The sequence below is a fragment of the Aspergillus japonicus genome (genome assembly GCF_003184785.1).
Source record: "Aspergillus japonicus CBS 114.51 unplaced genomic scaffold BO86scaffold_20, whole genome shotgun sequence".
Lineage (NCBI taxonomy): Eukaryota > Fungi > Ascomycota > Eurotiomycetes > Eurotiales > Aspergillaceae > Aspergillus > Aspergillus japonicus.
This window is the reverse complement of record NW_020291657.1, coordinates 126,579-154,578: the sequence shown is the minus strand read 5'-3', so window position 1 is coordinate 154,578 and position 28,000 is coordinate 126,579. Positions and strand designations below refer to the sequence as shown.

The 28,000-nt window shown below is 54.7% G+C and overlaps 14 protein-coding genes across 14 annotated transcripts; 7 read left to right on the top strand and 7 right to left on the bottom strand.

The window, feature by feature from the left end:
* The first annotated feature begins 458 nt into the window (after positions 1-458).
* Positions 459-1,735, top strand: BO86DRAFT_388846 (uncharacterized protein). Its single transcript, XM_025671963.1, has 2 exons — positions 459-521; positions 595-1,735. Exon 2 carries the CDS (start codon positions 716-718, stop codon positions 1,346-1,348), a length of 633 nt encoding a protein of 210 aa, XP_025528255.1. The 5' UTR covers positions 459-521; positions 595-715; the 3' UTR covers positions 1,349-1,735.
* On the bottom strand, positions 1,463-2,349 carry BO86DRAFT_82571 (uncharacterized protein). The gene has a single exon (XM_025677711.1). It carries the CDS (start codon positions 2,031-2,033, stop codon positions 1,578-1,580), a length of 456 nt encoding a protein of 151 aa, XP_025528254.1. The 5' UTR covers positions 2,034-2,349; the 3' UTR covers positions 1,463-1,577.
* An 82-nt stretch (positions 2,350-2,431) lies between these two features.
* On the top strand, positions 2,432-6,033 carry BO86DRAFT_388844 (WD40 repeat domain-containing protein). The gene is made up of 5 exons (XM_025671962.1): positions 2,432-2,900; positions 3,002-3,171; positions 3,241-3,404; positions 3,541-4,090; positions 4,144-6,033. The coding sequence occupies exons 1-5, from the start codon at positions 2,666-2,668 to the stop codon at positions 5,863-5,865; spliced, it is 2,841 nt and encodes a 946-aa protein (XP_025528253.1). The 5' UTR covers positions 2,432-2,665; the 3' UTR covers positions 5,866-6,033.
* Positions 6,034-6,187: 154 nt separating this feature from the next.
* BO86DRAFT_455886 (SRP9/SRP21 family protein) lies at positions 6,188-7,078 on the top strand (the record flags this gene model as incomplete). The annotated part of the gene is made up of 2 exons (XM_025677137.1): positions 6,188-6,399; positions 6,596-7,078. Exons 1-2 carry the CDS (start codon positions 6,328-6,330, stop codon positions 7,076-7,078), a joined length of 555 nt encoding a protein of 184 aa, XP_025528252.1. The 5' UTR covers positions 6,188-6,327.
* Positions 7,079-7,376: 298 nt separating this feature from the next.
* On the bottom strand, positions 7,377-9,026 carry BO86DRAFT_361195 (ribonucleotide-diphosphate reductase subunit RNR2; the record flags this gene model as incomplete). The annotated part of the gene is made up of 4 exons (XM_025669848.1): positions 7,377-8,172; positions 8,226-8,559; positions 8,675-8,914; positions 8,997-9,026. The coding sequence occupies 4 exons, from the start codon at positions 9,024-9,026 to the stop codon at positions 7,571-7,573; spliced, it is 1,206 nt and encodes a 401-aa protein (XP_025528251.1). The 3' UTR covers positions 7,377-7,570.
* A 1,531-nt stretch (positions 9,027-10,557) lies between these two features.
* BO86DRAFT_337772 (putative mitochondrial oxaloacetate transporter (Oac)) lies at positions 10,558-12,173 on the bottom strand. Its single transcript, XM_025668967.1, has 6 exons — positions 11,972-12,173; positions 11,830-11,904; positions 11,617-11,746; positions 11,089-11,560; positions 10,886-11,031; positions 10,558-10,827 (listed from the first exon to the last, which is right to left on the bottom strand). Exons 1-6 carry the CDS (start codon positions 11,986-11,988, stop codon positions 10,735-10,737), a joined length of 933 nt encoding a protein of 310 aa, XP_025528250.1. The 5' UTR covers positions 11,989-12,173; the 3' UTR covers positions 10,558-10,734.
* Positions 12,174-12,583: 410 nt separating this feature from the next.
* Positions 12,584-13,810, top strand: BO86DRAFT_311861 (WD-repeat containing protein SWD2; the record flags this gene model as incomplete). The annotated part of the gene is made up of 3 exons (XM_025667926.1): positions 12,584-12,688; positions 12,754-12,979; positions 13,032-13,810. The coding sequence occupies 3 exons, from the start codon at positions 12,584-12,586 to the stop codon at positions 13,808-13,810; spliced, it is 1,110 nt and encodes a 369-aa protein (XP_025528249.1).
* A 172-nt stretch (positions 13,811-13,982) lies between these two features.
* BO86DRAFT_388840 (uncharacterized protein) lies at positions 13,983-15,902 on the bottom strand. Its single transcript, XM_025671961.1, has one exon. It carries the CDS (start codon positions 15,627-15,629, stop codon positions 13,989-13,991), a length of 1,641 nt encoding a protein of 546 aa, XP_025528248.1. The 5' UTR covers positions 15,630-15,902; the 3' UTR covers positions 13,983-13,988.
* Positions 15,903-16,136: 234 nt separating this feature from the next.
* On the bottom strand, positions 16,137-18,605 carry BO86DRAFT_409418 (putative integral membrane protein (Ptm1)). The gene is made up of 7 exons (XM_025674410.1): positions 18,294-18,605; positions 18,034-18,231; positions 17,643-17,968; positions 17,549-17,589; positions 17,425-17,499; positions 16,763-17,373; positions 16,137-16,710 (listed from the first exon to the last, which is right to left on the bottom strand). The coding sequence occupies exons 1-7, from the start codon at positions 18,375-18,377 to the stop codon at positions 16,432-16,434; spliced, it is 1,614 nt and encodes a 537-aa protein (XP_025528247.1). The 5' UTR covers positions 18,378-18,605; the 3' UTR covers positions 16,137-16,431.
* A 192-nt stretch (positions 18,606-18,797) lies between these two features.
* On the top strand, positions 18,798-19,991 carry BO86DRAFT_418511 (uncharacterized protein; the record flags this gene model as incomplete). Its single annotated transcript, XM_025675078.1, has 2 exons — positions 18,798-18,883; positions 18,959-19,991. The coding sequence occupies 2 exons, from the start codon at positions 18,798-18,800 to the stop codon at positions 19,989-19,991; spliced, it is 1,119 nt and encodes a 372-aa protein (XP_025528246.1).
* Positions 19,831-21,252, bottom strand: BO86DRAFT_361179 (DUF4112 domain-containing protein). Its single transcript, XM_025669847.1, has 3 exons — positions 20,961-21,252; positions 20,672-20,886; positions 19,831-20,608 (listed from the first exon to the last, which is right to left on the bottom strand). Exons 1-3 carry the CDS (start codon positions 21,033-21,035, stop codon positions 20,113-20,115), a joined length of 786 nt encoding a protein of 261 aa, XP_025528245.1. The 5' UTR covers positions 21,036-21,252; the 3' UTR covers positions 19,831-20,112.
* Positions 21,253-21,508: 256 nt separating this feature from the next.
* Positions 21,509-24,574, top strand: BO86DRAFT_361175 (decapping enzyme complex catalytic subunit DCP2). The gene is made up of 2 exons (XM_025669846.1): positions 21,509-21,847; positions 21,922-24,574. The coding sequence occupies exons 1-2, from the start codon at positions 21,817-21,819 to the stop codon at positions 24,441-24,443; spliced, it is 2,553 nt and encodes an 850-aa protein (XP_025528244.1). The 5' UTR covers positions 21,509-21,816; the 3' UTR covers positions 24,444-24,574.
* Positions 24,575-24,757: 183 nt separating this feature from the next.
* On the top strand, positions 24,758-26,186 carry BO86DRAFT_361172 (YgfZ/GcvT domain-containing protein; the record flags this gene model as incomplete). The annotated part of the gene is made up of 1 exon (XM_025669845.1): positions 24,758-26,186. The coding sequence occupies exon 1, from the start codon at positions 24,792-24,794 to the stop codon at positions 26,184-26,186; it is 1,395 nt and encodes a 464-aa protein (XP_025528243.1). The 5' UTR covers positions 24,758-24,791.
* Positions 26,187-26,270: 84 nt separating this feature from the next.
* BO86DRAFT_388834 (putative cell cycle control protein (Cwf23)) lies at positions 26,271-27,932 on the bottom strand. Its single transcript, XM_025671960.1, has one exon. The coding sequence runs from the start codon at positions 27,747-27,749 to the stop codon at positions 26,421-26,423; it is 1,329 nt and encodes a 442-aa protein (XP_025528242.1). The 5' UTR covers positions 27,750-27,932; the 3' UTR covers positions 26,271-26,420.
* Positions 27,933-28,000: the final 68 nt, after the last annotated feature.

Below are 28,000 nucleotides of genomic sequence, written 5' to 3'. Positions count from 1 at the left end.
CATGATTGATCAATTCCAGGTTCCATTCCCCTAGAAAGAAAAGGAAGCTCCATTGAACCGACGGTAAACCCAAGGTCAATCATCCACAGGAGGAGATACACAAATCGGGGTATATCGACTCTATTCTCTTGAGTGCTGACGAGATAAAAGCCAGAAACATGCCGGACACGGCACGAAGGACCGGCCAGTGAGAGCTAGTCTCGTTCAAAAGAAGCGTTGTGTATTGGAAGTAAGTATAAACCTAAATCCTTGATGGGCGTAGCCAGGATAACTACCCCGACGCAGAGAAAAGCATAGCTTTCCTGTTTTCGGATAGCACAATCTTGGTACAGGACAACAACCACTACGAGGCAAAACACCTTCTCTCGGGGCCCTCTACCGAGTAAACTCTCCCTAATGGTTCTGTCCCAATCTGGCAACGGTCTAGTTCAAGGATAAGTCTATGGTGAAGCACCTGGGTCGATTGCAAGCACATTTGGGCTCCAGCTGGCTCCAGCATGACGACACGGTCGATCATAAGTCTACCCTTACTCAAGGATAGAGGCGATTAGCAGACTAGAGCATGTGCAAGAACGATAAGAAGGAGGACCCCACCTTCTTCAGCTGCGTTGTGCTCGCATGCTCATATGTGCATGATCCCATTACGTCCGATCCCAGCGTTTCAACCAGTACTCCCGCGACCATGATGCCTAGTAAAGCATCGATTCTATCCCAGATGCCCCAGCACCCAGAGCAGATTGACCTGCTCCAGCACACCCTCCTCTATCTGGTGATCATCTTCTATCACTCGCAATATCACGCCCCCAGCTATCACGTGAAGTTCTCCAAGCATAAACTCGTTCTCTCCCTTCACCTCGGCACCGGACTTTTCGAGGTTTTCGAATACCGCCTCCGCCGCGTCCAGTTTGGCCATGATAGGATTTTACCCAGTGAGCTGGACGTAGTTTCCTGCCTAGTCTGGTCAGTCACCAGTCTCCAGCTGGTTAAGACACTTCGTCGCGGCGATCCCCAGACCACGCGCCCTCCCTATCAAGCAGGAGCCATTCTGCGCCCCGTCGTGTGTGTGCTCGCCTACCTGCTCCAGAGCCCTGACCTCCATCGGCTCTCAGTTTATGCGCTGGACAGCTTCGTCTATGCACGCGTCTTTATCTTCTTCTTCCATTATACCCCCTATCTGCGGGATACTCCTGGCAACACCATATACGCGCTAGCGATTCCCTTGGCGGCTGCATTCAGCATTCATGAGAGCCGCGTGCCCGGGGCGTCGGTGGGGTTCGTGCTGGCCATGGCGTACATTGCGAAGCTGAACGAATGGGTATCCCAGCGGTCTCGCCAGTTGAAAGAGTAAGGACTCCATGACTCGAATAGCACATTCAATGTTGTCTCGTTACTGACTCTGCGACCTAGACCTGATGAGCAGGCAAAGGCGTCCACCGTTGAGAAACACCTGGTGACGGGGTTGCAGAGGCTGGGGTTCGCTGAGTTACAGGAGCTCCGAAGAGTCACAAACCAGCAGGCATTAAAGAAGCCGCTGACGGATGACTATGTCTCCAGTAGTGAAGCATCTGGTTGAGGATTTAGATCTTTTGACAGTCATTAGTGTCACGGAACCGGAGGTGTGATTCTAGATTCCACCTGCGTTCTATAGAAATATATTCTCGCAGACGTGCAAGGCAGGATGGGAGTGAAGAAGTTGTTCGATGAATGTCTCGCAAATAATCAAGGAGTATCGGAGATAGAATCATAATAAAGTAAAGCTTGTTATTTCCGACTGTGTGGCTACTGTGTTTTGGATGTTGATCGAGGTTTGTGACTCGGCCACGGCAATCCAGAAGGCATCGCCCGGGAACCTCGGGACGGACACGCACTTTGGAGTTCCACCCCACGCTCCGTGAGCGAAAAGCAGCGCCAGACCAGGCCCAAAGCGGAAAGGTTCGTCTGGGACCTTCTGATGGAGGAGGATTGTTGCCGTTGCCAAGGTTATTGTGCCTGATGATAAATGACAAAATGACACTCATCAACTGATCCATCATGATCACTCTGCCTGACTCCGTTCTTCTCCACACTTCGCAACACGATCGATCTTGTGGTGGAGAAGATATTCATGGGTTATTATGTTATAACTCTACAAAGATAGTTCAGATACCCTCTACGAGCAAGAACAGCCGAACAGTGGCAAGACAATTCGACCTTTTGCAGCGGCTATCCATGGCTCCTGGAGTCTCGACCACACCAAGCCTTTCCCTAGCGGAAAAGCGTAAGGGCAGTGGGCAGAAAAGACCCTGTTTGATGTCATCTACTGGTTTACTGGTTTACTGGTCTGGTTAACCCCGGCGCAATTCATCCGGACAGGACAGGACAGGACAGGACAGGACACCCTCACTATCAATCCCAAATAGATTGCACTCGTAATTATTCCATATTCCATGGCCATCCCGCGGGTCTCCATTTGAGTCCCCCGTCCCCGTCCCCGAACTTCCACTCCATCTTCTTCCCTTCTCCCCAGTTCTCAGTTCTTCTGACTCGGTTCTCTCCGAGAGAACTTTTTTCTCCCTTCTAGATATCCTAGACTACATTCTCCCTTATTTTTCTTCTCAGCCCGAAGTCAAATTCCTTCTATTGTTCCTTGGAATTCTCATGCGCCGCTCCCGGCGACACCCGGATCATGGCGGAGGGAATGCGACCAGACCGAAGAGGGCCTGCGGTTTCGCGGGCCTTGACCGTCCCCGCGATCATCACCAGCACCGCCGCCTCTTCCTCCTCCTCCATTCCAATCCACGAGACATCTACCACCAGCACAACAAACACGAGCAATAGCCCCACGGTGCTCAATCGCAGCGATCACAGTCCCAATGCCTCCAAACCCAGCCTGATCCGCTCCTCGCAAACCTTTCCGATCGGTATGTCCGTCCACTCGGTCACGAGACAATTGACAATGAAGTAATCACCACTGGGCATCATCGATCAGCTGCTGACTCGGGCGCACCCTCCCTACATCTAGCTTCTAGTCCCTCGGACTTCGCCTCGGCCTCGAACGGACTCCAACCAGATGGCAAACGAAACTCTCACACCTTGCAGTACCCAAGCAACGGTTCCGTGAAAAACACCGCCTCGTCCCCATCCGTCTTCCAATCGACAACCGACTCGAGCGCCATCGATCCGTTATCACAAGTAAGGCTGACGCGCTTGTTTTCGTGGTCCAGATGTCTAGGTGGCTGATTCACCGTGCGTTCCCGATAGCATATCATCAAGCGCACCAACACCCACAAGTCTATTCCCCTGAAGCTATTGGGCAGGGCCTCATACGAAGCGGAAGCGGGCGGAGGCGATCATCGTGGCTCCTTAGACCATGGCTCAAATCGAGGAGACGCCAATATGCACCCGAAGCCGTCCAAGGAGAAGAAGTGAGTGCGAACCCTTTTTCGTTGTCGAAGTCAGACCCTTTACCCCGCAATATCGCCATGCGGCTCACATTGCATTTTCCCCCTTCGGACCTGAACCGAACAAGCTTGCTGACCGTCCGATCCTCCCGTTATAAAGGAAGGGTGTCTCGTTTCTGAGTCGTATCATACCCGGAAAAAAGAAGGACCAATTCATAGATAACGAGGACGATGTCTCTGAGCCTGAAACAACTCGCATGGATACCGACGCCGCTTCGCAGCCGATCGGTTTCTTCCCTCGATTCCCGCCGCCTCCAAAATACATTCGCGTAAGAGCACACAACAAGAAGGAAAAGACATTCAGTCGAGTGTTCGTGGCGCAAGAGCTCGAGGGCGCAACCGGTGCTGCGGGTGGCTCGGTCAAGGATGACTCCGTGTCATCCACCGGAGTACCAAACGAGGCCAACACGGGCAAGGCGATCTGGGCGCTCGTGTTCTCCAATGATGGCAAATACCTGGCTGCTGCTGGTCAAGACAGGAAAGTGCGTGTCTGGCAAGTTCTTGGATCCCCCGAGGACCGCGACCCGGCCGATCCGGCATCAGACAGCGATGATGGTCCTCCCCGGCTGAACGCGCAAGTGTTTAAGTCTCGTCCAGTCCAAGTCTACGAAGGCCATACGGGAAGCGTGCTTGACCTCAGCTGGAGCAAGGTAATCTCCACTGGTTTGTCCAAGTGTGGATCGGTGCTAACCCAGGGTTTTAGAACAACTTCTTGCTCTCTTCTTCGATGGACAAGACGGTCCGACTCTGGCATGTGAGCCGACCCGAGTGTTTATGCTGCTTCAAGCATAGCGACTTTGTCACGTCAATCCAATTTCACCCACGAGATGATCGGTTTTTCCTCGCAGGATCACTAGACACCAAACTGCGGCTATGGAGCATCCCCGATAAGAGTGTGGCGTTTGTAGCGACCGTCCCCGATATGATCACGGCTGTTGCCTTTACACCCGATGGACGGCACTCCATCGCCGGAAGCCTCAACGGGCTGTGTAATATATACGAAACAGATGGATTAAAGGCTGTTGGGCAGATTCATGTGCGCTCCGCACGCGGTCGCAACGCCAAGGGCAGCAAAATCACTGGTATTGATACTATGACCTTGCCATGCAACGACCCCTATGGCGAGGTCAAGCTTTTGATCACCAGCAACGACTCCCGGATCCGGCTATACAACTTTCGCGACAGAACGTTAGAGGCCAAGTTTCGCGGCAATGAAAATACCTGCAGCCAAATCCGCGCGTCTTTCAGCAATGATGGGAAACATATCATTTGCGGCAGCGAAGATCGCCGCACGTACCTATGGCCGGTTGATTCGTTCGAGAAGGACTCCGACAAGCGGGCTGTCGAGGTGTTCGACACTCATTCGGCCATGGTCACGGCCGCCATCATGGCCCCCACGAAAACGAAACAGGTACTGGGACTCGCCGAGGATCCGATCTTTGACGTATGTAACCCGCCGCCGGTGACTCTAATCAGCCAGGCAGACCGGGAGAACGGGCGGGCGCATCCTAATTCCGGAGCCAGCAAATTGGCGCAAGAGTCGCCGGCGTATCTGGCTCGGTCGACCCATCCGGACGGCAACATTATGATCTTGGCCGATTACTCCGGCAAGATCCAGGTCCTGCGCCAGGACTGTGCCTACCAGAAACGGCGGTACGACAACTGGGATGCGCACAGCACGATCTCCCGCAAGATTCTCCGGCGCACCAACTCGGCCCGCCACAGTATCGCATCCTCCACCGGGAAGGATTCCACGCACAAGACGCCATCCGAGCGCATCATCTCATGGCGCAACTCGGTCATCCGTCACGGCACAAGCAACAGTCGGTCGGGAATGCGGACCCCGCGCACTCGCAGTCCCTCCCCGCACAAGTCGATCCGCGGCGGGCCATCGGGGCATGCGAGCCCGGGCCGCGCGTCCTTCAACGCGGCACGACCGGACTCCCGGTCGATGTTCACCACCTCGCCACCCCAATCCGCCTACAAACAGTCCATGGAGAGCGGTCGGTCCAGCGCCGAGACCTCCCGCGTTCTCGCCAGTGGCATTGAGGGGCAACAGACGCCTCCGGCGTCGACGACCACGTTCGTCAAGAGGGAGGACAAGGACAACCCGCTGTGGCTGCAGGGCGAACAAAGCTACGCGTTCTACAACAAGATCGCGCGCGACGCGCTCGCGATGCGGAAGAAGCGCAAGCCCAGCAGCGGCAGCGGGCTGCCCAGCCCGAACCACCTGGCGGTTCCGGGAGAACGCAACATGAGCCTGGGGAGTGCTTTGAGTAGCGACTATGGGTCGTCCAACGGCGATGGCGAGGACGGTGAAGTGCTCCGGTGCGAGAATTGCGCGGGCACCAACTTCCGAGCGACCAAGGGGCGCAATGGGAGACAGCGGCTGGTTTGCGTGCGATGCGCCCAGCCGATCACATAGGCCCGGTGTGTGTAGATGGATAGATCAGGGCCGGGACATGCTGCACAGGATTCGATGTAATTAGTTCATGTTTTTGTATGTACGATAGATGGATAGCCTATACATAGGTAGCCTACGCTGTACAGTAGGTACGAGGGACGAATGACGAATGATATCAGATGAATTATCCCCGCATGCAACATTTTCTCTTGATCGCGGCCTTGTATCTTGGTAAATAACTACTCCAGCGCCGGCAACCGGCAGATCGGCGCCGACCTCTCACCGCCCGGGCCAACAACAGCACCTGCGGAGTGCCAAATCCACCAAAACCCGCGATTCAGCACGCATCCCACACCACATCCAAGTGACACATGCACCTCAGTCCGGCTACACGCTCATCCCATTATACTTTTGCCGTGACAGACCATTATTTTGATCTAAAAGAAAGCGAATCGCCGACACACCACCACTCCACGAACCAAGATGCCATACCTCCCCACCCCACAAGCCTACCTGGAGCAATCCGCTCTGCTCCTGCAAGCATATCCTGATGCGGTACGACACAGCCAACGCAAACCAAACCCTTCTGTACCCTCCTTCCATCGCTCACCAGGCTCCAAACCAACCTCATTCCACCCCTCTCCTCCCCTCCCTCCCTTTCCCCTCCCATTCCCCCCATTCTCATCCCCACCCCCGTCCCCAACCCACCCCACCTCATCCACCACCAAACTAACAACCCCCAACCCGACAGAAAATAACAACAAAATACACCTTCGCCCACGCCACCCGCTCGTCTTCTTCTTCCTCCCCCTCCTCCAAACCCCAGACCACACAATCCGACCCCTCGCAACAACCCCAGAGTCAACAAGCGCAAGAAAAACCCCGCATAGCCACCCTCACCCTCAAGACCTTCCACCCGGAATCCGGTATCTGCCTGAAGTACCGCACCAACAAGGGCGCCGAGGTGGGCCGGTTGATCTCCTCGTTGGGCAAGTTGGCTGCTGGGGCGGATGTGGAGGGGTTGGGGTTGGGGTCGGGGGGTGGGATTACAGGTTCGGGGATTGGGGCGGCGGATGTGGAGATGGGGGATGCGCCTGCTCCTGCTTCTTCTGAGGTTGCTGGGGCTGTGGAGGGGGGCAATGAGGCTGCTTCTTCGGCCGGGGCGGGCGCTGGCGCTGGCGCTGGGGGTAAAAGTGGGAAGGGGAAGAAGAAGGGTGGGAAGGGGAAGCGGTGAATCTCTGATTGTTCGGGGATTCGGGCGGGGGAAGGGGCTGAGTAGGAGGATTTCATGTGCATATAAAGGAACTTTAAGAGTGAGTGGTTTCAGCTCGATAGGCCCCAAGGCTTTGCTGTTGTGGTAGCGTGTCAAGGAATTGAGATACCCGCGTTGATGGTCAGGTTCGTCCTTGGACTTGCTGTAGGTGAAAGTGAACCGAACCGATTGAGATGGGCAGAGGACATGTGCTAATGTAGCCCTATTCGAGAACGACCTACTACCAACTACAACCCCTTGACTACCATAGCAATATTCAACATGCTCAATATTATCCAACAATGTACATTCCTAGCTAGATACATAGGTAAAGGTGTAAAGAAAAAAAAATCCGCCCATCCAACGCCAATCCCATGCGTGTAAACCTCAAAGCTTCATAACACAAAATCCAAACAAGAATTATTCGTAGCCATGGCTGGTGCCGACAACCGGGTATATCGTGGCATCACTCTTCTAAAAGTCCTCGTCAAAGTTGAGACCGCCGGCCGAGGCGCTGGTCTCCTCCTCCTCCTTCTTCTTCGTGCTGGCCATGACACCGGCCTTCTGGTAGTCACCGACACGCTTCTCGAAGAAGTTGGTCTTGCCAGCCAGGGAGATCGACTCCATGAAGTCGAAGGGGTTGGTGGAGTTGTAGTACTTCTTGTTGCCAAGAGCCACCAACAGGCGGTCGGCCACGAACTCGATGTACTGGCACATCAGCTTGGCGTTCATGCCGAGCAGGGCAACAGGCAGAGAATCCGACAGGAACTCCTGCTCGATGCCGACGGCCTCGACGATGATGTCCTCAACCATCTGCTTGCTGGGGCGGTTGTTGAGGTGGGAGAAGAGCAAGCAAGCGAAGTCGGTGTGGAGACCCTCGTCACGGGAGATCAACTCGTTGGAGAAGGTAAGACCGGGCATCAGGCCACGCTTCTTGAGCCAGAAGATGGAGGCGAAAGAGCCGGAGAAGAAGATACCCTCGACGGCAGCGAAAGCGACCAGACGCTGGGCGAAAGTGGATTCGCGGTCCTGGATCCACCGGATGGCCCAGTCAGCCTTCTTGCGGATGCAAGGAACTGCAGCAGGTTAGCATTCTCGTCCAATCACGATTGCAGCGCGATGCACATACTGTTATCAATGGCGTCGAAGAGGTAGTTGCGCTGCTTAGGCTCCTTGATGTAGGTATCGATGAGGAGGGAGTAGGTCTCGGAGTGGATGTTCTCCATCATGATCTGGAAACCGTAGAAGCAACGAGCTTCGGGGATCTGAACTTCGCCGCTGAAACGCTCCACCAGGTTCTCGTTGACGATGCCGTCGGAAGCGGCGAAGAAAGCAAGGACGTGGGAAATGAAGTAGCGCTCGTCATCGTTGAGGCGGTTGCTCCAATCGTGGAGATCCTTGGAGAGATCGATTTCCTCGGCGGTCCAGAAAGAGGCTTCGGCCTTCTTGTACATCTGCCAGATCTGTCGGACGCGAAAATACACGTTAGTGCACTAGTCTCGACGCGGGTGGGGCGCCCGAGGACAGAGCGGAAAAATTCCACTTTACGCGTGACGCGTAGGGGACGTGTCGACTAACCTCGTGGTACTTGATGGGGAAAAGAACGAAACGGTGAGGGTTCTCCTGGAGAAGAGGCTCGTTGGCCTCGAACTCCTTGATACCAGGAGCAACCTTGGGAGCTTCGGCGGGCTTCTCGGCAAGGGTCTTCTCGGCGACGACGTCGGTGGTGGCGGGAGCGTTCTCCTTGCCAGCGGCGTTGAAGTTGAGCTTCTTGACGGGAGAGTCGCTCATCTTGAGGTTTTCAAGCGAGGACGCAGCCTAGTCACCAAGGTACATTAGTTGAGTTGCTCGCGTCGACGCGTTGTCGGTGGGGTGGGAGGCAAGACGTGATATCACCTACCTGCTTGGAGGGAGTGAGTTGTGCGGACATTGTGAAGCTGTAAGGAGATGGTAGAAAAGTAATTGAAGACAGTGATTCACAGCAACACAGCAACACACCAGACAATTGATCGGGATGGACTGGAGAGAAAGAAAATGAGCTGCGAAGAGGAGGGACACGCAGACAGAAATACTTGCATGGGACGAGGAGCGTGATCCTTAGCGCGACGGGCTAAGTCACGTCGCACGTGACTTGGCGCGACTTGGGCCCCGGAGGCTGGCTGGAACATGATTGATCCGGACCCAATTTGTTGATGCCGTCGCGTCTACACGTCTTTCATTCCATTTTCGCTCTACGGCTGACCCATTCATGATGATGAGCCATTCGCCTGGCTCCAGTCAGACCACCGGCCAGTCGTCCATCCGATGCTCTAGAACTCCACTGTCCCAGCAGCTGCAAGCCTGCAACAAGTTCTACAGCTCTCTCCACATTCCTGGAAAGGTACGAGCTGCGCTGTTCACAACTTGCGGCGTCTCTGCCGCTTGTACTCCATGCCCTAGCGTGTTCGTGTTTCGTCGCACTAGTCCATCTCGGGTTTTAATGCTGGTCTCTATCTTATCTGATCAAACTTACTCGATCGCGCTCCTCGCTCCTGAATGCGTGCTGCTGTAAACTTCCCTGCCTCTATCACTGTCTATCAGACATTCCATGGTGTTGCAAATTGGTCTCCATGAACACCTCAATCCCATGCCTAGACCCCTCACCGGTCTGCTGTACGGTGTACCTTACAGATAACTGCAGTTGCTTAGGCAGCGTTTACGGCATCCTGAGCAATCAAGCTGAGCTCAGCTGCCGATCCCCACTGGCTTAAATCCGAGGCGAAGTTTTCTCGAGTTTCATGTCCGTGCTCACCGACAGAACGCGACGCGCCGGTCTCATTCACAACTCCTCCTGCTCCACCACGGAATTACGGGATTTCTCTGGGCCCCTTCGGCACCGCTGCCCACCCCAATGTGGTAGCCTGGCTCCAATCTAGATTTTATGGCGACTTCTGGGGCCGCAAATAGTGGGTTTTGGGCAGCGTGCTGTTTCCGTCCGGTCGGTGATGACGTCCTGCATGTTCGCGACGCGTCCGCCGTGTTTTGACTGTTGATGCGTAGGGTCACACCCTCACCTGCTCAAGGGTGTTGAGTGACCATAGTGCTCTCGATGGGTTAATCAACTGGTGCTGGCTCGGATAGGAAACAGTTTCGCAATCTACCCAGATCTAGTTACACAGTATGCCGTGCGATGTAATTTGCGTCTGCGCGACGCGTCGCGTTTCGGACTATCGATCCGACAGGAACAACATGCGAACTACGACGATGTCATCTCGGACAATCCTGGTCTATACTGGGGCAAACTAAACATCGGGCTACATAAGGGCCCACTTGGGTCCAACCAAGGGTACAATTCGTCTAGCTTTCACCTGGAGCTTGTAGTGGCGTCGCGCCTCTGCCCCCTTGTCCGCACAGAACTATCTCAAATGGTATCGATTGAGCGTCCCTTCTGAACCAACTAAGTTTATCTTGTTTAGAGGTCTATAAGATCTAACATCACACGACTAATCAAGCTGAAACGCCTATGTGCACAACAAGACGAGCAAGCAGATGCCATTACTCAACCATGTAACCCCCGATTGAATATACCGAAATGCCTCTATAAATGTTCTTGCAAAGTAAGAAGGGTAAGTTGAAGTCGCTGGACGAAGGTCAATTCATCAGAGTCGGGCCTTGAGTGAGTCGGAGAGGAACCGGTCCTCCAGTCTACGCATGTATTTGTTGGTCTGTTCGGCCAAGCTGAGTGTCAAGATCTAGAAAATTAATTAGTAATTGGTTGCCGGACTTCGAAGTCCTCTGCTCTGCACTTACGGTGTGTGGCAGGATACGGGCAAGATGGGCGAAATATCCCTTGTAAATCGCTAGGATGCCCTCAGTGCGGATGGTCTGGAACAAGCAATCGAGTGCGCCCTTGTACAGGTTACCGGTCTGGTTGTACATTCTCGACATGATCGTGTCTGCAAAAAGGGTCAGTCTGATCACGCTGCTGCGAATACAATATGGGACAAACTTACCAGGAGGGTGCATGACACAGCAAACCACGAAGCCGGAAGCCGTGCTGCTGGCCAGGTGCAGAGCTGGCCCGTCTTCCATACCAAGGTGCTTTGTCAAGCGACGCTTGGCGAAGAAGTAAGTCGGCAGCTGAACCGAACTACCGAACCCAGTGCGCACCATGGCTGCGCCCACACCACGATACAACCCCTTCACTCCCTCGGTCTTATAGATCTTGCTCAGACCATCGAACGAGTTGCGATAGTTGTGCTGCGTACCGACAGGAAGGAACGGCGAGAAGGATTGTAGACGGGTCTTGACAAGGAAGAATGGCGAACCAGCTGCGGCGCCGATGATGCCTGACGTGGCACCCGCGAAGACGTTGATTCCCAGGGACTGCACCTGGCTGTCTTTGTAGATCGCATTTGTGATGCCCCCGCGCAGAGGCTCGTAGAATCCGAGACGACACCCGTTCAACAGGACTTGATAAATGTACTGAGAAGCGCATTAGTCCGAGCGATATCCTGTTGTTCGTCGTGAGCGATGCTTACGGCAGAGCCAATACCCCGGAAGAGACCGCGAGGCCCCTCATTCTGCAAGATAACCTTGACACCGTGGAAAACACCTCGGTATTTTTTGACCGCATCCGTCTTGGATTGTAACTCGCCTTGCAATTGTAAGCTAGGATATCCATCGAATTAGCTGTGTATATCGTGGAGCGCCGGCTGACAAGTGAGGACAGAAGCGCATGGGTGCAAACATACCGAATCTTGACAGTCTCAAAGCTGTGAGTTACTGTGACTGCTCCACATGCTGCAACACCTCCGGCAATGAAAGCTCTATATCGAAAGTTGACCTAGTCAGCGCGATCCCAAATATGACAATTTTACTGTGGGTGCGACAAACCCCGTCGTCGTCGACATGGCGGCTCAAGGATCGTCTCCGCTAGCGGAGCAGAGTCAACTGGCCTTTGCGCGCAAAATGCTGGGATCTGAACCGTGGTAAAAAGGCGGATTTATCTAGCTGTACAACAGGCAAGAAGACCCCGAGAAGGCGAAGTGTGGGATTTGGAGAGTAAGATTGTTAGTTGTCGGTGACACAGTCAGGCCAACGTGAGTGAACAACTTATTCATGCAGGCCAGCTCTCCAGCCGGGGTCCGACTTTCTGACGTTCGGCTCGGATTCCGTGACTCTCAATTGGTTAACATGCTGCATTTTCCGCACGGGGCCTCCGACCATCGGCCGATCTGCTTAGGTCAGCTCCTTAGAGCCCCCGATTATAGCCGGCGGGGCGGAACAATATTGTTTCGGGAGAGCTTCAAACACGAAACAAACAGGTTGGGGAAGGCGCGTTTACCACTGGCAATTCCGATAAAGCTCTACTCAGAGCATCTCAGCGTGAGACGGTACAACTTGAAGTCAAGAGGCGCGCACAGGTCTGCCTGTGTCCCATAGTCAACAAAGGCTTCCTTACTGGTTTACGTCAACAACGCGATCGCTGCTCATCTAACCACAAGGATGGCGGAAACACAGTCCACACCCGCGGCGCAGCAGCAAGCGCAGCAGCCGATGCTCCAGACTCAAAAGGTGTCGGACATCATTCGTAGCTTTCGCCCGACCAAGGTGAGTGTTAAGACCTAGCCAGACCTGTATGCGCTTCTTCTCTAATGCATTCTCCTTTCTCATAGGCATTCCGGCCCCCCAAGCAAGATACTGCCCACTATGTGACGTCGTTGGATTTCGATGATCAAGGTGACTACTTGGTGGCTTCCGGTGACGATGACACCATTCAAGTCTTCGACATCAAGGAGGGCAAGTCTACAAAGTCTGTGCCCAGCAAGAAATATGGGGCTCATCTGGCGCGCTTCACGCACCATTCTCGTCAAGTTCTGCATGCCAGCACTAAAGTCGATGGTACGTCTCTTCCCACGGTGTCTCGTGTTTTGGTCTGTACTTATCCTTCCAGATTCGCTGCGATTGCTCGATCTCCACAACGAAGGCTACATTCGGTACTTCTCCGGTCATACTGATAAGGTGACTTGTTTGGCTCTGTCCCCTGGCGGTGACTCCTTCATATCGTGCTCCAAGGACGACACTATCGCCCTCTGGGATCTCAGCTCCCGAAACGCCCAGGGTAGGCTGAAGCTGGCAACACCTTACCTCGTTGCCTTTGACCCGTCCGCCTCGGTCATCGCGGTTGCTTCGCAGTCTACCTCCTCCATTCTGCTTTTCGATTACCGCAATTACGACAAGTCCCCTTTCTCCACCTTCGATCTTGCCCCTCACGAGGAGCGATACACTCCGTCAACGCGCGGAAGGGCCTGGACTCGACTTGAGTTCTCAAATGACGGGAAATACTTGCTTGTGGGTACCGACTATCATGGGCATTTCATTCTCGATGCCTTTGATGGTTCTGTCAAAGCATTCTTGGTTGGTCGGGCTGGATCCCCGGGTCGGGCTGCGCCCGTTTCCACAACCGGAAAGCCTCTCGGACAAGGCGATGCATGCTTCTCGCCAGATGGGCGATATGTGATCGGAGGATCTGGAGATCAACCGGACGTCCTGGTGTGGGACTTGCAGCAGACCCCTGATGCCAACGGTCTACTACAGCCAATGACGAAGCTGCCTCACCGTGGTCGAGCTGCACTGGTGGAATACAACCCCCGCTATAACATGCTGGCTTCCGCCGACAAGGAAATTGTGTTCTGGCTCCCAGAAGACAGCTCCAGACCATCAGAAAAGTAAAGGTCTCTGATGACTGACAACGGCCAGCCGGTGTCCCCTTTTCGATGCACCTCAAAGCCATTCTCACTACCAATCCTCGCACACCAATCGAAGCGAAGGACAATTTAGAAGACTGGTATGACTCCCTTCTTTCTTTTTGCGGTGCGATCTATTGTCTAAAGCAATTCAGTATGATCATCTAGTCTTTGCGGCCCTTCTCTTTCCCTATCAAACTCCTCGCTGTATCGCATACCCAGATCGAAGGCCCCTCCAGACTATCGTCTGCCCCTCTGTTCTTCTCGACAATGGACTCGATTTGTTTGACCACCGTGCGATTGCTTGATATCGTCATCACGCCGGCAGCCCACCCGTACAAGAACACGCTGTGGTTGATGTCAGACAGCACCTGCTCTACCTTTTCATAGACAGGCGGAAGTCTGGCGAGATCCTTTGCAGAAGCTATTGTCGGTTTCGCATTGACTGTCATGACAGGAAGTCTCCAGTCTGCAGGGATCTCATAGTCGGACAGCTTCTGATAGGCCTCGATGAGGCCCTCCCGAGTACATTCAGCAAACGACTCATGACCCATTAATATTCTCATCCGCTGCTTCTCAGTTTCGGTGCCGATGATGTTGACGATTTCCTGCATTCTCTGGGCGGCCTCTTCGGTGCAGACCAGATCACGGCCTACCATTGCCGGCCACAACTCCGTGGGGAGCAGTGGGCGGCTGTGCTCAACCTCAATCTGACGATTGATGGCCTTGTGATGCGTGGGGGAGGTGGAAATATCTTTGTAATGCGACAAGTCCGAGACTGCCGCCAGCAGCAATGTACAATCCATATTTAGGGTAGACGTGAAATGCTTGAAGGGCTTAGGAAGCAGCCTCTCCAGCGCTTCAGCTTGCGTGGTCTCGCTTTGCGAAGAATAATCATTCTCCCCACAAGTCACATCGATCCCATACCCACGTATGACCTTCAGAAGACCATCGATCTCGGGACTCGAGCCTTCCTCTATCTTAGGAATGACGAACCGCAGACGTGGCGTTCTATACCGCACCCTCGCAACATTCGCCGCTTTCCTCAAATCACTAGCCAGCTTGACCAGCTCGATCTCATCCTCATCATCCTCATCATCTGTCCCCACCCCATCCTCATAATTCCGCAGCACCGTTCTCGGAGCCTCCTCCCCATCCTCTTCCTCCGACTCGTCCGCCTCCCACCCTTTCTTGGCCATCTCAAACAACAACCTCGTCTCCGAGATGGTCGACACCTTCACCCACTCCTCCCCATCATCCGCCACAATATCCACAAACACACTCTTCTTCTTATCCTTGCTGCTCCTCTTCGCCCCCGCCCCATCTTTACCATTCCCGTTGCCCTTGCCCGCAGCATCCGCATCATCCCCCCAGTAGAACCGCTTCCCAAACGCCACCAACCCCGAACACGACCCCTTCGCAATCGCCCACACCGCCTCGTAGAACGGCAGATTCGACGACCGCAACGCATGCGCCAACCGCGCCCTGACCTCATCGTCGCCACCGTCACTGCTCCCATCTTGTTGAGGTGCTGCAGCAGCTGCAGCTGCAGCAGCTGTGGCTTCCTGCACCTGCGCATCGAGCTTCTCCAACATGCGCAGCTCGGAGAGCACGCTCGAGCGCAGCGAGCGCACCTCCACGATCTGCGGGTTGCGTTGCGTCTGCGCGAGGAGGGTTTGCAGGGCGGTGATTTCGGCGAGGAGGGCGCGGCAGCGCGTGACGAGGGTGGTGGAGATGGTGAGGGTGCTGCTGCTGCTGCTGCTGCTACTTTGGTCCGAGGGGTCGGAGGGGGTGGTTTCTGCCATTGTTGAGCGGGAGTTCTCTGCGCGTTTGGGGGTTTGGGGGTTTGGCGTGGTGGGTAGTGGTTCGTGGTTCGTGGTTTTGGGGTGAGGGTGCAATGGGTTTGGTGTGGGGTTCGTTGGGTTGGGTTGGGTTTGGTCAGGTCCGCGGCGGCGGCGGCGGGGTGGAGGGGTGCAATGTATATACACGGGAATTTATCGGCGGTTAGGAGGGTGGAGCGAAGAAGATAGAAGGTTTGGGAAAGTCACGTCTGAGTCATGGCTGGATATGTGAGGCTGTGGGCACAAGTGAGACACAGCTAGCAAGCTGCTCTCGGCCATGCAGCTGACGGCTGCTTTGCTTTTTGAAGCTAAAAACCAACATAACGCGAGCCGCGGCGCGTGTCGATGGAATGCCTAGTAGTTCAACCATATTGTCCAATTCAGGCTGATTGGACAGTCGCTGGAGATGCAATTTACTACTACTGAGTAGAGCTTGCATATTCAAGCTTCTTCTCCAGAGTGGACCCTATCCCAAAGCACAAGTCTTCATTTTGAACTAGAATCAAACACACTTTATACACTATGGAACAACAAAATACTTCATCCCTCATCAAAGAAAAAGAAATTAAAAAGGCTAATAACGAAACTCACTGGGAATTCACCTTAGCCAAACGCCATCTTATGCCTTCAAGCAAATTAAAGCGAAACTGAGCCTCCAATCCTACACGGCAACTGTTCTCGGGACGCAGGGAACTCTCCTCCAGCCACAGACATAACGCCGTCCTACTGCCGCCACGAGCCACCCTGCAACCCTGATATGACCGACTCAGTGCTTGCCGGTAAGACGCTGTCTTTCACCAGAGTTGCGCGGCGATTCATCCTCGTCATCCGACCATCTGTCGCCGTCTTCGCCAACTGCGAAGATAGTCTCTCCATCCAGGGATTCCCGGGGGCGTGATGCCGAGGGAACAGGCTTTGGCGGGATAGGCGACAGGTTACCACGCTGTTCATGGCCGACGTGTTCTTCAAGGCCACCAAGGGCGTCTTCCTCATCCAATGCACTGCCGAACGACCGGATCTCGAAACCATCGTCATCTTGGGCAATCTACAAGTTTGGTCAGCGACAATCCTTGACATTCCGCACGAAGGATATTTACCTCATCACTCATCGCAAATCGGCGGTTGTTCGCAGTGGGTCGCCACAAATAGGCGACGAACGCAATGTCAAAGAGATAGACAATGTTGAGCCAGCCATCCAAGACGAACCATCTGGTCTTCCAGTGCTCAGGAACAAAGCTGGCTTCACTGTGGCCAGCAAAGTTGATCGAGTTGAGGAAGAAGAAGCCGAAAATCACGATGATGCTGCCAAGGATGCACCACCACAGTTTCTTGTACATCATCGCCTTCACTTTCTGCTTGCGGTCAATCAAGTCCTTCATGGTGGCGTTCAGTGAGTTCAGCGTCCAGACATAGAAAGCAGTCAATGTTCCCGCGAGTGGCAGAACAATGAGCAATACCAGTGGACCGGCGCTGTCAGGAGTGATAGATAGACTTGCAACAGCATAGATCACAGCGAAGACGAAATGGGTGATGGCGAGAACGCGGACATAGATCATAGTTCGTCCGAGCGAAGGTTTCACAACGCCGTATCCCATGCACACGATAAGAAGGAGGAAGAACGAAAAGGAGTTGCGGCCTGCATTTAGGACGGCTACTATAACCATCAGCGCTTTCGCGCCGGCATTCAAGCCGTGCACATTTTGATATTCTAAACAAGGTTAGCGAAGCATGGGGATCGATACGGCTGGGTCCGGCATACCATAAAATCCCCAGGTCATCGCCTGCTCGACGATCAAGAAGACCAAAATCGCAGTAATGTAATTTTGCACGGGCACTGTCCAATGTCAGTCAAAGTTTGACATCCTGGCAGATTGTTGACTTACAGATATCGTGACGATTCTGCACGTAGAGGAAAGCCCAGAACCTATTACCATCAGCTGATTGCCTCAAAGAACGATATGGTCTCGAGAAACATACGCTCCAACCACAGCATAGACAATGGTCAAGCCACCATAGAATGGCAGCTTTGCAATTTGTGCCGCTGGGAGCTCTCCATACGAATTCCTAAATTCCACAACGGCCTTGTAGTCGGTCCCGGAGTATCCGTATGTGCTCACACAGTAGAATCCGGTCTTCTTGATCGGATAATTGATGGCGGTCGGATTGTTGAGATGCACGGCTTGGGTAATGATGGGGAACTTGGCGGCTTCGGTAGCGTTCGCAGCGAGGATAAACGAACCAATTTGATCTTCCTTGCACAGATCTGCCTGAACACTGGCTTCATCGCAGATGGTTTCGATCACCTAGAAAGCATTGGTTGATCAGATGATGTCCACTCGAAAGCCACTCTCCGGCCGGGGAGACATACATCGGAATCGCCAGGTACAGGCCGCCCGATGAGGTTCTCATCAGTCCATTCGAAAATCACCAGGCTGACAATGGGATCACTGTCGCCAGCGCTCGAGTCTTGGACAAACTTTGTCAGGATAAAGGGGTCTACGCTTCCACCCCATGCTTTGCGGCTGTACATTCCCGAGCATCGCTGCCGACTGGCTTCATCTTGTGTCTAGAAAGCGCCCAAGATTAGAAGTGAGCGATGGAGACTGTGGAGGACGAGGACAAACGCACCAATGCAACTTCATTTGCAAGGACATGTCCCGCAAATAAGGCAGTTAAGCCCAGAGTCTGAAGCCACCCTCTCATTCTGACCATAAATAGGAGCTAACCGGTGGGTTACTGCCAATACAGAGCTCCGGATTCGCCGAGCGCAGAAGATGGAAGTACGGTTTTAAAGCATATGAAGGTACAACAGCGTGAAGAAGTCGGACTGTCAGAGATCAAGAGAGGAGAAAACAAGACAACTCCCAAGGACAACCGACAGTTGGTTGCGTATAGCTTTCGGAGAGAATGTGAATTGTACAGCGATCGCACGAATTCGTGGCTACAACCTGAAACCGGGGAAGCCGCGCGTGTTGACGGTCCCGCCGATTGAGGATTATCTAAGCCCGTGCTGCCACTAGAAGAATTTCTGCCTCCTAATCGGCTTCCCGCTACGCTACTCTGATTGTCTGCTTGTCAATCAATCACCGCATTTGAACCCGATCGTCTCACTCACTAGGACGATTTTACAACATGCCAGGCAAGGAGATCCCAGATCGCTGCATGAACTGCCGCGAGGCGCAACCTGCCTTCATTCTGCGCAGCCGTCATGTCTGCCAGTAAGTCTTCCGGATTGCATTTGGTTTGAGAGTGGCGCCGCCCGCAGTGACTGACAGAAAGTGCCCCTCTTCTAGGGACTGTTATATACGCTTTGTGAAGTACAAGCCCTTCAAACGAACAGAAAACTATCGCCTTAGGAGGAACATGCCCCAAGATGGACCCTGCAAACTCTTACTTCCCCTCTCCTACGGCCTGTCATCTACAGTCATGCTGCACATGTTGCATGAGCAAGTCGAAACCATGCGACTCAAGCCCCATGGCCCCAAGGGCTATGAGCTTCTCGTCCTAACCATCGATCCGTCAACCATAAACCCTTCTATCCCTCCGCATGAGGAAGCCTTCAGTCTGGCTGAGAAGCAATTCCCTCACTGCTCCTTCACGACCGTTCCTTTCCACAGCATATTTGATTACGATCCCAGTATCGCCGAAGTCATGTCACTGTATGCGCACGCAAATTTCGAGGATCAGACTTCATTGTCAAATCAGGAGCGCCTTGAGGCTTTTCGCTCATCTATCACAAGCGCAACCTCAAAAGCGGACGTCGACAACATCCTTATTAATCGGCTTATCGTCGCGTTCGCAAAGAAAATGGAGTGTCGAGGCATAGTATGGGGAGATTCAGACAGCAAACTGGCTGCTAAGACTCTTGCGAATGTTGCAAAGGGCCGCGGCTCCGCCGTGACCTGGCAGGTCTGCGATGGGATGTCTCCATCTGGACTCGAGTACAACTTCCCTCTTCGGGACTTGTTCACTGTCGAATTGCGCAACTATGCTAGCTTCATCCCAGAACTTTCTGACCTCATTATTCCCCATCAAGCGGTTTCGGAGAATACGCTCACGAAGAATCTGTCAATTGACGAGTTGATGGTTCGGTACGTTCTCACACAGGGTGAGAAGTACCCTGGTGTGATGTTGAATGTGACCAGAACAGCAAGCAAACTACAGTCCCCCAGCGCTTCCCCTGCCGAACAGCAATGCAGCCTTTGCGGAGCTCTTATGTTCAAGACGAATGCAACATCGCCACAGGCCACAGGCCAGCACTCGGACAGCTTATCGTCCCAGATATGCTATGCATGTGCTCGATCTCGACCTGAAATAAGTTGCTAAGAGTCGGCAGTGCAGACATCAAATATGATTGTACGCGGTATCTAACATTATACTATTCTTGCGAATATGGTCATTCAGTCTGTCTCTGCATCCGTCATGTAAGCTGACACGCTGCTCATTCTCAGCGCCTAGCGGATCGCGAGTTGTCGACGACTCCGCTTTCGAGATCGTCATCCTCGAGGGCTGCGCCGCCAAACCATCTTCTCTGCGACCGATTTCTTCGTGGATGTCGTGCTGGTTCGGGCACCGCGGGACCATCAGTCCTGGAGTGCTTCCTGCTCCTATGTCTCCTCGGTTCTTCTATGGCGCCCTTGTCGTAGCGGTCGAATTCTTCGGGGAGACTGGCGTCTTCGGGTGCATCGTGTCTTCCGCCATGCTTTGAGAGCGCCTTAGCCCCCTTCTCTCGCAGATGCTTTTCTAGAAGCACGGCATTTCGTGTGTTGCACTTATAGACGGCATCTGCAATGTCACCCACAAAAGGCACAAGTCCTATGAAGAAATCGATCACCACATTGATCATCATCATCATGCGCAGGCTTGCAGGAAGACCTCCATCGATGCCCTCGCAGGTCCGAACGACCATCAAGGCGAGTGCTGCATCGGCAGCATCTCCGGCACTAGTGTACTCGGCGCGTTAGCTTCTGCCTGTCAGCTTCGGTGCCGTCACCGAAAGGACTTACAAAGGAATTAGCCCAATCACACTTCCCCATCCAAACCTTATCCCACACAAATTGAAAAGACTATAGTCTAGTCGATATGCTCTTCTTTTGACTTGGGTCAGAACTTTCTGGTCATGGTCTGATAATCCTGGTGGTATCGCTTTGCGCCTCTTCTGCGTCTTTTTGCCGAAGGCTCGTCCTAGGCGGGAGGCAGGGACTTCTTCAAAGTATGGATCCTGCCACAACGCAACGCTTGTTAGCTCGTGGCTGTGATAGACTTTCTTTGTGCAAGTAGAAAAAGATATTTTACCTCTTGACCAAAGTGGTTTCTGGCCGTTTCGCCTAAGATCCTTTTGCCAACCAGCGATGCAATCTTGGTCGTCATGGCTGATGATGGGTACTTTTGATTCCACAATAAATGTCTGTGCAGTGGAGTCTTGGTTGCAAAACCTAGAAGGTTTGCCAGCAGAGGGTGTCTCGGGTTATTTGTCAAAACTCTTTCATACAATGACCCGCACAGACCCAAGTTCACTCTTGTGAATTCTCCTAAGTGTGTTCTTATGCTCAGTCGAAGAAGGAGGTCAGCAGGTTTAAGAAGCTTGTTGTAACCAGTCATTGACTTCAACGTCGATCGACGCGAGGCACGAGCATCCTCCGACGTCATCGGCTGTCCTTCGACCCTGTTACGTAATCCCTCTTGAATTGCAGAACACGGCACCAGCCACACCACCACATGTCATACCGTAGTATCATTGTGTAACTGCGCCACAGCGTGTGGCGCGTGACCGAGTGGCGCCCCCTCCCCGGGCATTATTGATCCCGTCTCCTCGGACTTGTTGGTGCTGACCGAGCTCTCCTCCAACCTGATCAGGCCGTCGTCGGGTGTCGAGCTGAGAGAGTCACCTTTCCTAGTCTATCCTTTATCATTTGCTCCCCCTATTAGCTTCATTCCTGGTGATCAAGCCATTGATTCGCCTCTATTCCTGTTTCACTCACTTTCACCAAAGTACGCTTCAGGGGTGGCGCTCTGCCAAGCACCCTTCCTTGAAGCTGCAGCCGCGCTGTGCTGTCTCCTCCACCTCTCTGTCTAGCGCTCTCTCCGATTCATCTGGAGAGCCATCTATCTATACTTACCTCTGCTGAGATGCTAAAACACGTTTTTCAGTATGATAGAAACAAAAATGCAGTTGGAAGACTGTGAGTTCGGCTGTGACGCGCAGTCTGCTGCGCCGCCTCTGACATGACTGATGCTGACACGGTGGTTCCCCCAGGGCTGGATGATTTATGTGTCCGCTTTATCATCAACCTACCACGTGAAGAACTTGAATCTGTTGAACGCATCTGTTTTCAAGTTGAAGAGGCACAATGGTTCTACGAGGACTTTATCCGGCCGCTCGATCCGGCTCTTCCGTCGTTATCCTTGAAAGCATTCGCATTGCGCATCTTTCAGCACTGTCCTTTGATGTCGCAATGGTCGCACTATCACCACATCACCGCCTTCTCCGAGTTCTTGGCTTACAAAACCCGTGTGCCCGTTCGCGGAGCCATCATGCTGAACCAGGAGATGGACGAGGTAGTCCTAGTCAAAGGCTGGAAGAAAGGTGCTAACTGGAGTTTTCCGAGAGGCAAAATCAACAAGGGTGAGAAAGACATCGACTGTGCAATCCGTGAAGTCTACGAGGAGACCGGCTATGATATACGCGAGGCGGGACTTGTTCCGGAAGAGAAGGATGCCAAATATATCGAAATTACCATGAGAGAACAGCACATGAGGCTGTACGTCTTCCGCGGAGTGCCACAGGACGCCCATTTCGAGCCTCGTACCAGGAAAGAGATTAGCAAGATCGAGTGGTACAAGCTATCGGAGTTGCCGACACTCAAAAAGAGCAAGCAGCAGGAGCAAGGACTGGTTGTGGCTAATGCAAACAAGTTCTACATGGTCGCGCCTTTCATGCACCCGCTGAAGAAATGGATTGCCCAGCAGAAGAAAGCAGACATCAAGTCGCACCCCGGAGCCAGGCACCTTGTGCAGACCGAGGGAGAGCTGTCGATGGATGAGGCACCCCAGGCTATCAATGGCTTCACGCCTAGCCAGCTTCCTGCCCAGCTGGTCACCCCGAGTGATTTGCCGGAACTTGCATCATCTCAAGATGCTTCGTCTCATCTCAAACGCCTCTTGAACATCAACGGCCTTGTTCCTGCCCAGGATAATTCTGCGAATGTAGCCACCGCTGCGGACAATGGGACCATCACTTCGAAGTCCAATGCCTTGTTGGAACTCCTCAGGAGTGGCTCGTCGCAAGAAGCTCTTCCGCAAGCCCCTGGACTCGACAAGGCTCTGCCGCCACTCGCTATTCCAGATGGCCCGCCGCCAATGGGACCACCGTACCCTGACACGGCCTCTTTCCCTGGATTCCCTCAGCAAAGTCAACATTTGCGAGGCCCTGTGCCCATGAATCCTGTGCAATTTCCGCAGACTCCAGTATCTCGTGCACCAGCCTCGAACATTGGTGTACCCCCGCTTGCTCGACCACCTCATGTGGGTCATGCAGGTGCACCACCTGGGTATCACGGAGTGCCGCCGTTTTTCGAGCAGATGCTCTCGAATCCTCCAAGGTACGATCCTGTGCAAGCAAGCTTGCCCACGGCGCCGCAACCTGGCCCTGCTCCATACCAACGAACGGGAGATCCCCAATTCTCTCATTCAGCCCAGGCGCCCAAAATTCAGGGCGCGACTGTGCCTCCTGCCAGCAAGCTTCCACCGCCAAAGCTTACGAGTCACTCTCTTGCTTTGTTGAACGTGTTCAAAGACGACTCTCGCCGGACACCCAAAACATCTAATGCGAGCCTAGTCCCAGTAGCGGAGAAGGTCGAGCATCGTGACAGGCGGCCATCGCAACATCAGGATCAACTCCTAAGCTTGCTGAGAGGGTCTTCTGGCCCTCCAACCCCGGGGCCAGCGGAGTTGCCAGCCCAGTCTGTCTCTCCGCCCAGGAAACAGATTCTTCAACGACCTCGTGGGGAGCACAGTCCCGCCCGGCATCCGGCAGGTCATCGAAGAGTACCATCGGCTACGAAAGATTCGCGGCACTCTTCCGCACTTCCCAGTCCCTTATCAGGCATGCCTCAGCCTATGGCAGCATCCAAGCCTTCTCCTAAAAGAGGAATCAATGGATCAAATCGCAGAAATAAGAAACTCGAGCAGGCGCAAACGCTCGCGTCGCCTATCACGATATTGCCCAGGCCACAATCTGCTAAGAAGGGACCGGGCCCGCTGCCGGCATCCTCACAGTCATCTCGGGCTCCTTCGCGCAACCGCGCAGCAAAGTCGGGGACTCCGGAGCCGGCAAAGCCATTCCAGCCACAAATTCTTCGCCGCTCCGATAACGCGAACATTGTGGAGCTGTTGCCTTTGAAAGCTCAGGTGAACGAGCAAGACCAGCAGCAAGCGGGAGCTCCGCCTGCCATTCCCAGACGGGAGTCGCAGCCTCAAGTGAACTTTGACCGCCGCCCAAGTCAGACGCCTGCCCAAAGAGAAGCCTTGCTGTCACTCTTTGGGAAAGCATCTGCCTCGCCCGGAGTTTCACCTGCCGAGCTTAGCACATCGGCACCAAAGACCGCGGGTGCCTCTGGTGTCGTTAGCCCACTCACGCCATTGAATATTACTGCCGCATCCCCTTTTGGAAGTGGAGCGGAGGATGGCCAATTCTCTCTTTCGAGCCGGGTCGCTTCGCCTGACAACAAGGCATTCTTACTTGGTTTTCTTGAAGGTGTTGCCAAAGGCAATAAATAACCTCACTCAGCTCGCTGAACCCCGATGTGGGTCAGGATCAATTAGATAGTTTTAGGACTCAATTTAGCGACTGCCAACGTCAAGCTTTTGAGTTATTTCCCTGCTTAATATGAAACGTGCTTATTCTCGGTTGTAATCGACCACTATTTACAGTGTTAATCATGTATGACTCTCAATCAGTGACTGGCTGTTCGGCTGCGGCAATACCGCGGAATTATGTCATGGCCGTCAATTATTCTGCCTGTCCATACCGCCTAATCAGCGGATAGCAGCAGCCTACCGTATCTACACATTTCTAAGCCGAGCAAGGACAAGGACCGAAGTCAGCGTCACCCCGCAAAAGGAAGAATGATGCTGTCCAATCCCTCACGTACGGTGTGCGCCCGCTGCATCAGGCGCGGCCGACACTTCTATACGACCGTCCATCACGGTGCTCAACCGCGCAGCGATCATGGGAATCCCGCTCCCCCGCCCGAAGCCGGCTATACTCGACTCACGAACAGAGGCCTCATCTCCGTCACGGGGCCCGACAGCACCTCGTTCCTGCAGGGTCTGGTCACCCAGAACATGGTCAAACAGAGCGCCGAGGGCAAGGGCTCCTACGTCGCTTTCCTCAACTCGCAGGGCCGCATCCTGAACGACGCCTTCATCTACCCGAACCCCGAGAAAGACGCCGCCGCTTCCTCCGCCGACCCCAGCTGGCTCATCGAAGCGGACGCCGCCGAGCTCCCCGCGCTCCTGAAGCACCTCAAACGCCACAAACTCCGCGCCAAGCTGCAGCTGCGGGCGCTCGACCCCACCGAACGCACCGTCTGGGCCTCGTGGAAGCAACACCACGGCGACGGCCGCTGGGCCGCACACAGCCTGGGCGATTCCGTCTCGGAGTCGTCCGGGGCAGGAGCAGCATGGCGCGCGGACGCCAACATCACAGGGTGCGTGGACACACGAGCCCCGGGGTTCGGGCTGCGCCTCGTCACGCCCGGCGACGCGGACCTGCGCGCGCACTTCGCGCGCCAGCTCGAGGAGGCGGGCGCCCACGAAGCCAGCCTGGGGTCCTACACGGTGCGGCGCATGCTGCGCGGCGTGGCCGAGGGCCAGGCGGAGATCCTGCGCGCCGCCTCGCTGCCCCTCGAATGCAACATGGACCTGGCCCAGGCCATCGATTTCCGGAAGGGCTGCTACGTCGGCCAGGAGCTGACCATCCGCACCCGCCACACCGGCGTGGTCCGCAAGCGCATCTTGCCGGTGCAGCTGTATGCGGACGAGTTACCCGTGAGGGAGGGAGAGGGGGCCAGTGGCGGCCCGGTTTATGATCCCTCAGCAGACGAGGGGCTGGCGCCCCCCGCCGGCGTGCAGGGCTTGGATATTTCCAGGGTTGGCCCGTCCAAGGGCCGCAGCGCCGGCAAGTTCCTGGCCGGCGTGGGCAATGTCGGGCTTGCGCTGTGTCGCTTGGAGATGATGACGGATGTTGCGCTCTCGGCTGAGGGGTCGACGCAGTATACCCCGGACCGGGAGTTTAAGATTAGCTGGGACGCGGCGGAGGGTGATGGGTCGGAGGGGTCGGAGGGGGAGAAGGTTCGGACCGTCAAGATTAAGGCGTTCGTGCCGCCGTGGACGAGGGAGTACATCGCTTCCGGCACGCAGCAGGCTCGTGCTCGTGATCCGATTCGCGAGGGCCAGAGGGCAAGGGAGCTTGCTGAGCGGTTGGCGGCTGAGGAAGAGGACGCTCGACTGCATGAGTGATTTACGCATGTGTCCACGGTGCTGAGAAGATGTACAGAAGTGTATGTATGATAAATGATGATGTGTAATTTAGATAGACGGCTAGGTCAAGCGGATAAATCTGTTTGTATGGGTGTCGTAAATCTTTAACATGGGTATCTCTATGCTACAGCAGGAAACTTTCTATATACAACAAGACCAGGCGATTTCAGGGGTCCACCAACAACGCATTGTGTGGCCGAGATGCGACCGACCTTAGGAGGCTTGGGCAGCGGCAGCCTCTGCAGCATCGGCGGCTTCGTCTTCCTTTCTCAGTTGCTCTTCCAGAGCTTTGCGTTCTTTCTCCCGCTGGGCGTTCCGCAGTCGCATCAAGGTCAACTCTTCTAAGCTCGGGGCATTCGATCCATTTGTAGCGCCAGCAGTAGGGGCAGGCCTCGTGGAACTGGCGGCCGCGGAGGCAAAGGAACCGAAAGAGGGCGCCTTTGCGGGACCTTTGGCAGCACTACCCGTACCTGCCGCTTTCAACCCGGCGAAATTGAACGAGGGTTTGGGGGGGGCTGCTGGTGTAGGAGCGTTGTCTGCTGCTGAGCTGGGAGCGGACGACGAGGTGCCGTTCGACGCCTCCGGCCCGAGCTCAGGCTGAGCACCCGATGCCCAGAAGACCGACTCAACGACCGACCAGTCACTGCCAGCGTCGTTGCTTGCCTGCTTCTTCTTCTTCTCACTATCCAGAACCGCAGCGTGAGCGCTGACGATGGAGGCGAAGATGACCACGCCGGTCGCGACGGTCTTCTTCTCCCGCTTGTCCCCCAAGCGCTGCCTCTTATCCTTGAGAAGCAGGACATTCTCGACCTTGCCAAACGGCGCAAAGAGCGCCCTCAAGCGCTCCGCATCCAGATCCAGCCCGCGGCCCTCACGCACCCAACGCACCTTCACCCCGCGCTCCAACTCCGGGACATTCGTGCCGCCGCCTTCCCGCGACCGGTCCACCTTCTGCGAGCTCCGATCCGCCGCCTTTCGGGCTTCCTCCTCCTCCAGCCGCATCAGCTTCTCCTCCTCCTCCATCTCCAGCTTGATCTTCTCCTCCGCCTCGCGTCGCCTCCGCCGCCCATCCTCCGCAATGCGATCGATCTCCCTCTGCAACTTGGCTTCTGCGTCATCATCCCCCTCCGCCGCCGTCGTCCCCATCCACGACCTCTTCACCCCCCGCTGCTGCTGCTGCTGCATTCCGGCAGCTGCCGCGCCCGCGCGCTCCCTGGCCTCCAGATCCTCACGCATCTTCCGCTTCGCCGAATCCATCATCTCGCGCTCGCGCTGCTTGCGCTGGCGCGCCTCGCGCGCGTTGTCGTAGAGCTGCCGCACCGCGGGGTCGGAGAGCACATCGTACGCGATCTGCAGCAGGTGGAACTTGTCGATGTCGGCCGGCGTGGGGTTGGCGATCTTGTCCGGGTGGTACTTCAGCGCGGTGCGGCGGTAGGCCCGTCGAATCTCGGTCTCGGCTGCTGCGGGGGAGATGTCAAGGAGCGCGTAGAAGTCCTCCGTTGAGGCCGCGTGGGCTTTGAGGTCGTCCTTGGAGGAGGACATTGTGGTGGTTTGGTGTGCTGTTGAGTTTTGGGGGGGGCGGAGTGGGAGGCTGTGAGGTATTAGGGGGAATGTGGATGTAGAAGAAGAAGGTTAGAATAAAGGTAAGGCGCGTCGGACTGTTGCGCATACGTTGGGCGTGGTGAGCCTCTGGTGGGGAGATGGTTGAAGGTTGGGGAATGTAAAATGACGGTGGAATAATTGTTTGGCGGAGCGGAAGTCGCTGGCGGTGGCGGATAGTAAGCGGCCGTGAA